The 10,131-nt window shown below is 36.1% G+C and overlaps 2 protein-coding genes across 2 annotated transcripts; both read right to left on the bottom strand.

Moving 5' to 3' along the window:
• Window positions 1–1,931: 1,931 nt before the first annotated feature.
• Window positions 1,932–5,824, bottom strand: LOC113760311 (nuclear pore complex protein NUP98B-like). Its single transcript, XM_027302866.1, has 9 exons — window positions 5,752–5,824; window positions 5,249–5,590; window positions 4,917–5,086; window positions 4,280–4,367; window positions 4,131–4,173; window positions 3,489–3,624; window positions 3,243–3,359; window positions 2,947–3,118; window positions 1,932–2,676 (listed from the first exon to the last, which is right to left on the bottom strand). Exons 1-9 carry the CDS (start codon window positions 5,822–5,824, stop codon window positions 2,201–2,203), a joined length of 1,617 nt encoding a protein of 538 aa, XP_027158667.1. The 3' UTR covers window positions 1,932–2,200.
• A 438-nt stretch (window positions 5,825–6,262) lies between these two features.
• LOC113760310 (nuclear pore complex protein NUP98B-like) lies at window positions 6,263–9,283 on the bottom strand. Its single transcript, XM_027302865.1, has 6 exons — window positions 9,203–9,283; window positions 8,565–8,876; window positions 8,182–8,403; window positions 7,650–7,835; window positions 6,392–6,493; window positions 6,263–6,345 (listed from the first exon to the last, which is right to left on the bottom strand). The coding sequence occupies exons 1-6, from the start codon at window positions 9,228–9,230 to the stop codon at window positions 6,263–6,265; spliced, it is 933 nt and encodes a 310-aa protein (XP_027158666.1). The 5' UTR covers window positions 9,231–9,283.
• Between the last annotated feature and the right edge of the window lie 848 nt (window positions 9,284–10,131).

The following is a 10,131-nucleotide window of genomic DNA, read 5'->3' as shown; positions in this document are numbered from 1 at the left end:
GGCTAAAACGTGTATAGAGCGAAAATATATATTTGACACGTATAAAAATATCCGGAAGAGAAGTTTGATAATCGCAGACGCATGAAAGCAAAGTTTTGCATCTTTTCCACTGAAAACAACAAGCAATAAAAGGGCTAAAACGTATATATATTTGACACATATGAAAATATGCGGAACAGAAGTTTGACAATCGCAGACGCATGAAAGCAAAGTTTTGCATCTTTTTCACTGAAAACAACAAGCAATAAAAGGGCTAAAACGTATTAGAGCGAAAATATATTTGACACATATGAAAATATGCGGCGGATGAACACAGTCAAACGTTCTGATTGATGTGCCTGATAATTGTCCATAAAGTTCGACACGATTTTATTATATGGGTATAAAATCTCTCCATCAACTGCGTGTGCACTCACTTGAAAAATAGAAAACTATGCGCTTGAGTTTAAAATTTACTTGAAAAAATAGAGAAATTTCTCTATGAACTGTGCACTCACCAATATGGCTTCAAATCAGGGGTGGCAATTCGGGTCTAAATCAGGTTGGCGGGTCGGGTTCGGGTCAACCCGTCAGAAAATCTGTTGGTCCGAACCCGACCCGCCAACCCGTGACGGGTCAGGTATGCTGACCCGAACCCGAAAATTTCAGGTTGACGGGTTGGCGGGTCGACCCGAAATGACCCGAAACTTAATTTTAATTTATTAATTTATCACTGTAATTTCTAATAAAATCAATTTCTCACAAAACTAATTACATAATCAAGTAATAAAAATTTAAATAAATAATTTCAAACCAAATCTAAAATAAATTAAACACCGTAAAAGTGTTTTATCCCAAACAAAATATAAAATAAATTAAAACAATATAAAAGTAAAAAATAATATAATATATTATTTGTCCAAATATAATAATTTCAACTTCACACAAATTAAATAAATTCATTTAGGATTAAGTAATTAATGCCTTTGAAAAAAAGAATAACTTAGTTTAGTTAGATAAAATTATTTTTATGTTTATTAAATTATTTTTAATTCGTAAACGGATCATATCGGGTCATATCAGGTCACCACGGGTTGACCCGAAATCGACCTGTTTTCTTTTCGGGTTCATCGGGTCCAACCCGATTCTGACCCGAATTCCCGAAACCTCAACCAAACCCATTAATTTCGTGTTAGGTTCGTGTCGTGTTTTCAGGTCGTGTCGAAAATTGCCACCCCTACTTCAAATCCTCTGTCCTCAAAATAGTCTCTGTCGCTTCTGTTCCTTATTCGTACAGCTGCCACGTGTCTCTAACCTTTTGTTAACCCAAATTCAAATAAACCGATAGTAATCGGTTTACAAGTTTTATTAACTCAAACTCAAACTCAAACAAACCGATAATAGTCGATTGACAGGTTTACTCAAAAGCTGATTTTGCAGATAACTCAAAACTATTAAGTAATTAATTTTAAATCATCACATTTACATAATTACGAGATGTAAAAAAATTAGAAAGAGCTAAATAAGTTGATATAAACACACACATGGGGTAGGGTTTAAGAAAAAAGATGATTTGGGATAAAAAATAAAGAAGAGTTTTAGTTGATTTTTATGTTTATGGCTCTGCTCCCCATAGGTTTCGATTTCAATTCTCCGCAATTTACTCAAACGTGGCACCGGGATGGAAACAGGACTGGCTGGCACTTGCAGAAAGTCACGACTTCCTGATACGAATATGTTCTCTCAAAAATTAAAAAAAAAAAACATTCATATTTTCAAGAAGAATCTCCTAGCCCATTTTAAGTTGTGAGATTAAATGAGTCAGCAGACGTTGGGATCAGGTGATTAAAATGAGCATTTAGATATTTATTTTCTTCTCCATTCTTGAGGTGTTATACAAATTGTAAGTGAAATTTTGATTGGCAACCAACTGTTTTTTACAATATCCGCAAACCATATAAACTACAAACCGGTCTGGTGCTTAAGCTTCGACGAAGAACAAACTCATCAGTCGTCAAGTTATAACGAATTGAAGACCAGCAATAATATATCAGCAGATATCATGCCATTTATGTTACCAAAGATGGGAAAAACAGAAAAGGATTTGCAGAAAATGGTAAATGCCAAGCTATTCCAGGCATTACGTCCTATACTATGGGCTCAAACGTCTCTGACTCCCCGTTTTGTGATCAGCTCAGCTGCTGGTCACCATCTTTTGACCTTAGAAGTGTTGGACCCTGAATTTCCACTCACCAGTTACTGGATTATAAGATAGAAACTCAGCACCTTGCTCTTCTGCCTTCGTTTTCAGCATATCTATCCACTTATTAACCCTTGTTCCTTCCACGTATTGCTTCCCAGTACGTTTGTTGATGCATTTGACATTGAGAAGAGATACCTCTGCAGGTTTGTTGAGGCCTTGTCCAACTTGAGGTTTCTTGGTCGTATCCCTGTATACAATCACCTCTCGATGGTTAAGCTGGATAACAGATTCAACGTCAAGATTTCTCACATCTGTTTCCCCTAAAAACCTGATGCTTCCATAACCCTCTCTTCCAACCACAAAGTCCTTCACACGGTGACAGAATCCTGGTTCAGCCCTTTCTTTTGCAGCTAGCTCCTCGACCGGAGGCTTTATATAATAATCTGGGCATTGGAGTTTTGGCAGTATAGCTTCAACATCAGCCTCAAAATTTCCTACATAATCAAAAAGTAGAAAGTTAAGAAGTGGAATATACATCAAACCTAAGATAGACAGATGCATGACCGGTATATTCATCCTTCCCAAACGACAGACGCATACGGTTCTTCTCTGACCAAAGAACAAAGGGAAGAAAGCACTAGTTACTAATTTTTAATTAATCAAATATGATCGCCATAATTTAACAGCTTCTTTTCCAGCCTAGATATGCAAACTAGTATGAGGTACCACATTTCAAATGAACAAAATGAAAATTTCATGCGTACCAGTCTCAGATGCAGATACGGACTCCTCCTCCAGTAAAGAGGAATTCCTTGATTTTGTTTTTAGAGGCCGCTCCACCATGGAGTTTAGAACCCAAGATCTTGCATTTTCCCTTGGAATAAAGGAAGCGCCAACTTTGTATATCCCAGGTACTTTTTCTTCATAAAATGGAACCTGTGATACATAGAGCAAAATTTAGAGTTTGAAGAGCTCTAATATGTATTCTAATCTTTACCATGTAACTGTCTAGCTTGCCCATATTGATTTGTACACACTCGACCAGTATCATGAATCTCACCTTCTGGCTGTCATTTTTAGGCCGGTACTTCTCAACTGATGGCCAGTTTTGGCTTAGAGACAAACATCTAGTGGTCAACAAGGAATTTCTTTTCACTGGAGCAGGTTTGTCAGATACCTGTATTGCACAAAGAAAAAGAAGTTACATGAAGCAAAATAAACGTCCTTCCAGATTGACTTCTTTTTTATTATATTTCTATAAGCAATATGTGAAATTATTAGATTCATGGACAGAAGTAAGACTAACCGGTATGCAAGAAATTCCATATTGAACAGTTGTGGTAGCTGCTCTACCACCCATTGACATCTGTATTCTAGACTCCATTCCAAAAGGACTTGCAACAACAGATGGGTCTAGAGTGATGGTGCTCTGAGACTCAGACCTGAAATCATATTGTATACGTCAGCCGATTTATGCAGTGGAAAATCAATATTTAAAGCACGTGAGTGGAAGTATAATATCAGCATTCACTATTTCTAAGAACAAGTTAAAGGATAGGAAATCAATGGATAAAAGAATGGCTGCAAGTGACTTTAAAAAAAATTTATTAGTTCATAATTAAGTCATAACTGAGATTAAATACTCCAAATTTGACATAAATTTGTACAGGACTTATCAGTTTATTAAGTCCAGTGTGCCATTTGAAAGAAAACATAGAACAAATTAAACCAGAATCATTGAGTTACCCTAAACAATGGTTCCTGTGATGATTATCTTAACATAAACTGCCTCGGTGAACAAAAGAAATGGTTCTCTGTTTTCTTGTTTTGACGAGAAAAATCACAAGCAAAGTAATAAGTGATCAACTTACTGAACTTGCTGGAGTTTTAGCAGGCTATTGTGGAAAACAATCTAATATAAGCATGAAAATAGTTCAGTAATACGTACAGCTGCATCCCAGCACTCTGATGACAATCTCCTGTATCCATAGCTTATTGAGTAGCACAGAAAAGAGTAATTATCAGTCACATGGAACAAAGGAAAATTTGTCTCTGATGACAGAGAATAATTTATTTTAGATGTAACATTGCTCTAACCGGAAATTGACTGTTGTGAGATGCTAGTGGAAGCGCCATCTGTTGCTACAACAATTTGAGTTATCTGTGGAGTTGTAATTGATTCATGCTGCAAACATAGCACATAGTTAGGAGCACAAACTTGAGGAAAAATATCTAGTTTACACCTGTTCTCCCTTGTATCTCTTTTCCACTTTCAGTAGATCATTAGGAGAAAGAGGCTTCATTAGCATTTCAAACTAAACTTTAGTGACATATAAAGCAACAGCAACAAAGACAAATTGATGGGTATCCAAAGACCAAGTAAACGAGTTAATTTTTTCTTATTCACATTTTGTAAGTTATCCAAAGCTCTTGAACTTAATCACTCAAAATTCAACTTCTTAACAAATTATTACTTTTCTTTCTTTCCAGATATTCCAATAAGGACAAATGAGGACAAATCTTGGACCTCGAAATCCATATCAGGGCAAGGCATCTCTTGAACTCCTAAGAGCAGAACCAACTCAAGTCAGACTTGTGCTAACCACTACCAGAGTAGCAGTAGAACAAAATCACCAATCATAAACAAAGAGAAAACTATGGGTACAATTTTTGGGAAAAGAAAATGAAAATAGGAACACATGGGATATTTTCAAGCCAGTTGATAGTAATTTACCTTTGGCCAAATGAAACCACTTGAATTGCCAGTCAAAAGTCCTGTCCCAGTTGATATTGCACTTAATGATTCTGGTTGACTATGGGGACTGACAACAGTAGGTCCAGAAAAAGCATTTGTCTTGCCAGCTGAGGGTTGATTAGACTGAAAGATGAATCCAGAAGCTGCATCTGAAGATGTAAAAGTATTAAAGGCAGGCAAACCTGATGCTAAAGATGTTGTAATAGATGTTGAGAAAGCAGTCCGTCCGTAGGACAGACGATAAAGTCTTTATCAGGAACAAAAGTAGAGATTATCAGACAAATGCAACAACTGCACGAACTTATACTTACCTTTACTCCCCAAGAATTGATGAGAGTCCTCAAATCTCAGCTCTTCATGGCTTTTGTCTTTGTAAATGGGCATGGCAGAGATCGAGAACAATTTTCCAGCAGGTTCAGTACTACCTATATCCACTTCCCTGGTTGCAACACACGATGCTATTTTACTTCCATAATGTTGGCCGCCAATATAAGCAAGACCAGTTGAATTGCTCGGCCAAGGCCCTGATTCACTTGATATTGCACTTGATGTTTGTGGTTGACTATGGGGAGTGACAGCAGGAGGCCCTAAAAAAGCATTTGTCTTGCCAGCTGAGGGTTGATTAGACTGAAAGATGAATCCAGAAGCTGCATCTGAAGATGTAACAGAATTAGAGGCAGGCAAAGCTGATGCAAAAGATGTTGTTACACATGATGAGGAACCAGTGCATCCGTAGGAATATCATAAAGTCTTTATCGGGAACAAAAGTAGAGATCATCAGACAAAAACAACAACTGTATGACCTTGTACTTACCTTTACTCCCTAAGAACTGATGAGAGTCCTCGAACCTCAGCTCTTCATGGCTTTTGTCTTTGTAAATGGGCATGGCAGAGATGGAGAACAATTTTCCAGCTGGTTCAGTACTAACTATATCCACTTCCTTAGTTGCAACATAAGATGCTATTTTACTTCCGTAATGCTGGCAATCAATAACTGATTGTCCAGATTTCATGCTTGTACTTGCCGGTTGAGATGCTGCATGGTACAAAAAGTTAAAGCTGAAACTTATTATTTATTCTAGAATGGATCATATCCAATGTGTTGAAGTATCTGTGCTATTTTTTAATTTTTAACTAATAGGAAAAACAGAAATAGAACTAACCTGAATAGAAATTTTTTGTTTCCCAAGCAGTAGGTCCATTGTCACTACCAAATTGTAAATTTGGCTCACTAAATTGCGAATTTGGCTGGCAAAATGTGAACCTTGAATTCTGCAGTTCATCGTTGTTTGAAGCCACAGAGTTAAATTTGCTAGAGGCTTCAGTTATGGAAGATCCAATTGCACTCCCAGATACAAAAGGTGCGCCATTTGAACTAAAAGCAAGGGCAGTAGAGCTAAATGGTGGCCTTGAGGAAGAGCCACCATGTTGAAAACCAGAATAAACCGAAGTACTTGTGCCAGATGCCAGCACACCACTGCTCCCAAAAGCATGATTAGTTGATGTAGATTGAGAAGGTTGAATCAAACTTCCAGTGTTGTTGAAGATAGGTGCTCCTGAAAATGGCAAGCAATCAACAAATAGCTAACAAACAATGAAAAGCATGCATGCCAGGTCGCAGAAAATAAGACTAAAAGGAAATTGACTAATTTTTTTCGTAAAGATAAGCAATACTCTGCCTTTTAAAAAAAAAAAATTTTTAAAAAGTGCTTCGTAGAGGCAGAGATTCTCATGTTCAGAATTTTATCGTAGTGAATATTGGTGAATATCCCAGAACTTGACCACAAATGAGCATTTCACATAAAGTCAGATATAGTATATAATCGTTTCTGGATCAAATTAGACAGATTATAAAGGAAAAAAAAAATACATTGAGCTAAAATTTACACACACTTTCATTTTAAGTACATAAAGCTAGAAGCTCCAATTAAAAAAAAAAAAAGACAAGAATCAAATAATCCTAAACATTGAGCTAAAGTTTTGCATCATTTGAAAGCCACCTGGGCCAATTGGCAGCAAACAAATGTATATATGGAATACTTGTTCCACTCTTTGGCTTTACGTGATGGAAGAAATATTCTTTTGCTTTTTTATGGCAGGATAAAGTTCTTCTTCCAACTTTTGTCGATTGTAGTTTGTTTTCTCTCCCAGCTGCCTGAGAACAAGTTAAAATGGATGAGAGAAATAATCCTGATACTTGAAGTTTCAATATGACAAATTGAGATCCTTGTGCCTTACAAAATCATAAAATAGTTTTGCTTTTGTAACTTTTCTAGTTAAAGTTTCAAAATGCCTAAAGAGTGAAAAACCTAATTCTGAAAAGTTCAAGGATTCTTGCCATTTAGTGGACCTATCAACAAATTCTTAAAATACATCATATTAACTCTGGAGTGTGGATGAAATACATCATGTAACTCTATCTAGAAGGTATGACCCTCTGAACCGGAAATCAAAGTTTGTTTCGATAAGAGTTTATTTGGATGATTTATTTGAGATAATTACTGTAGCACTTTTTGTGATGTGAAGTATGTAAAATAAAAAGGTGATTGAAAAGATAAAAAGGTGAATGGAATTTGTGAGGCAAATTATTTTTTTTTCAAATTATCCAAATGTGGGCTGACAGAACTTTGAATTCATGTTCATTTTTGGATATAAACACAAAAATATTTCAAATGCTGGGAAGATATTCCAGAGCCTCAGATGGAACGGTACCTGTTGTAGTTGTTGAGATTCCAAAAGAAAATGGTGATTTGGAGGTTGAATTTCCTCCACTGATGCTACCAAAAGGAGTCCCTGTGACTGGTTTGGAGGAAAAAAAATTGTTAACGCCAAACTTGTTGACTTCCCCGAATGCTGATTGAGATACTACAGGTGCAATGCTACGCGCCTGGCTAAAAACTGTCATTGGGAAAATCCAATTAGATACATTTTTACTTCATTTTTCATTGAATAATTAAACATGCAAAACAAAAGTCATAATCAGCAGCATTAAGCTAGAAAAACGGGTAGTTAATTTTTTAAGACAATGAAAAAAAGAAGAGAAAGCATACAACAATACAAATTCCAAGTTCAAATTTTTTGTACAACTAAGGCTATTTTGATATTTGGAAGACTAAATCCATCAACCAAAATAGCGTATAATTGAAGGATTATTCGCCAGAGCATGTAAGTCCATATTATAATTAACAGTGACCATTCAAACATAAAACAGTAATAAAGCATGTATTCTTGCAAAAGTACTGACCTGTAGAAGACAAGGCTGAAGTTTCAAAGGTGGTTGACAAAGGAGCAGTTGTGGATGATGCTCCAAATGCACCGGATGAATTCCCAGAAAACATGCTTCCCCCTGTTGATGTAGCAAAAGGGGTTGCAGCAGTGCCAAAAAAGTTATTGTTGCTTGAGTTGCTACCCTGCCTAAATACTGATTGAGACCCAAAAGGGCCGTTGTTGGTCAACTTGCGGAATCCTGTTCATCAGAGGAACAGAAACAGACAAAACAAATAATTAATCTTTCTTTAAGCGATAAATAAAAGGAACAGAAATCGCATTAGCAAGAATAATAAGATGTAAAAACAAAGCAGATTTTTATTTTCTTTTCTTTCCTGCTGCAATTAAAACTAAAAATACCTGCTGAATTTGCGGACGGCGTAGCTAGCCCTGTTGATGCGCTAACACAAGGAGTTGCAGTAGCATATGATCCTGTGGTTTGCCCAAATACTGAAGCAGACCCAAATGGGGTGCTGTTAATAGCAGGCTGGCTGAATGCACCTGCCCCTGTTGTCGAATTTCCAGCAAACATGGTTGCCCCTGTTGATGCAGCGAAAGGAGTTGCACCACTTGGGGCAAAAGGGTTCGAATTGCTTAAGCCTGTGTTTGCCCCAAAACCTGATTGACACCCAAAGGGGCTGGCAGCACTTGCCGATTGGCCGAATCCGAATGCTGTTGATTAGAGAAAAACAAACCAAGTTTTTAGTCTTTGTTGTAAAGCAGGGATTTTTCAATCCTCCGGGATTAATTCAAGAAAGAAAAAGAAAAGAAAACGAAAAACCACCAAGTAATTAGTCTTTGTTGTAAAGGCATTGAAGAACAACGAAGACGGAATCAGAACAAGTAAAAAAAAAGAAGAAGATACTTGGCAGATTCTTGGGTAAACAACGCCGAATGCAAGAAGGTACAAAAAAAAAATTATATACCCCTTTTTAACTTACAATTACACGATAGAAGAGCAGAAACAAAACAAGAACTGAAAAAGAGAGAGAACTTACTATATGTTGTTGGAGAAGAATTGAACATCTTGATTGATTCTCGTATGAAAAGGCTCTTGACAAGAAAGTTGATCAAACAAAGTGACTAGAAAAAAGAGAGACAGAGAGAAAAGACTTGAGGGATTCAAGAAACTGGTGGGATATTCATATTCTTCTTTTGTGTTGTAGGAAAAAAGGGAAGAGACGTTGACAAGAATCTGATGAGGAAATGGGTCCCGTCCACCGGATTCTTCTCTATATATAGACGGTGAAGAGTTCTGCAGTATAGGTTAGCTTTAAATTCAGGCTAAGCGGTTTGGACAACGCTACCCAGTAGCTTACTTTGAAAGCCATTTTCTACGCGCCAAATCTCCTAATTCGGTTATTAAATATTAATTTAATATTTAAAAGAGAAAACGACATCGTATATATTTGGACTTAAATAAGTACTTATTAGGATAATTTCAGAAACCTTCCCTTTGATTTCTATAATATCATTCAGCTCTCCTAAAATTTTTAAAATATAACTTACCATCCCGATCAACTTGAAAAAACTAAATATTCCTATCAAATATTACAAATTAACAACAAAATCCTTGCTATTGATAACTATTTAACCAAAAAGATAAAATAAAATAAAAATTGAAACTCAAATATGTAGATTAAAAAATAAATTAATATATAATAATGGTGAGACAACAAAATACATGGATAATATGTTGGGCCAACAGCTGGGCCTTCTCCATATTTCCGGATGTCGAGATTATGGTGAGACAACAAAATACATGGATAATATAAAAGTTTTATTTTTCTTGCATTTCCTCCAAATAAGTTACTAAAATGTTATAAGATATGTTAACTTAAGGGAGGTAAATGAGATTTTGAAAACCTCAAAGGAGACGAGTTATATTATGAAAAACCTCAAGGGAGGTTTATGAAATTATCCCACA

The sequence above is a fragment of the Coffea eugenioides genome, chromosome 2, assembly GCF_003713205.1.
Source record: "Coffea eugenioides isolate CCC68of chromosome 2, Ceug_1.0, whole genome shotgun sequence".
NCBI lineage: Eukaryota > Viridiplantae > Streptophyta > Magnoliopsida > Gentianales > Rubiaceae > Coffea > Coffea eugenioides.
This window is presented reverse-complemented; position numbering and strand designations above follow the sequence as displayed.

Excerpts from the sequence above, each read along its gene's own strand:
- LOC113760311 (XM_027302866.1), bottom strand. The coding sequence starts at position 5,824 with ATGCCCATTTACAAAGACAAAAGCCATGAAGAGCTGAGGTTCGAGGAC. Across the intron at positions 5,087-5,248 it reads TCAATTCTTGGGGAGTAAAG|ATGCAGCTTCTGGATTCATC; the intron begins GTAAGTATAAGT and ends TTACATCTTCAG. Across the intron at positions 3,119-3,242 it reads CTAAAAATGACAGCCAGAAG|GTTCCATTTTATGAAGAAAA; the intron begins GTGAGATTCATG and ends TATGTATCACAG.
- LOC113760310 (XM_027302865.1), bottom strand. The coding sequence starts at position 9,230 with ATGTTCAATTCTTCTCCAACAACATATA. Across the intron at positions 8,877-9,202 it reads TTCTTCTCCAACAACATATA|CATTCGGATTCGGCCAATCG; the intron begins GTAAGTTCTCTC and ends TCTAATCAACAG. Across the intron at positions 6,494-7,649 it reads AATCTCAACAACTACAACAG|GAGCACCTATCTTCAACAAC; the intron begins GTACCGTTCCAT and ends TGCCATTTTCAG.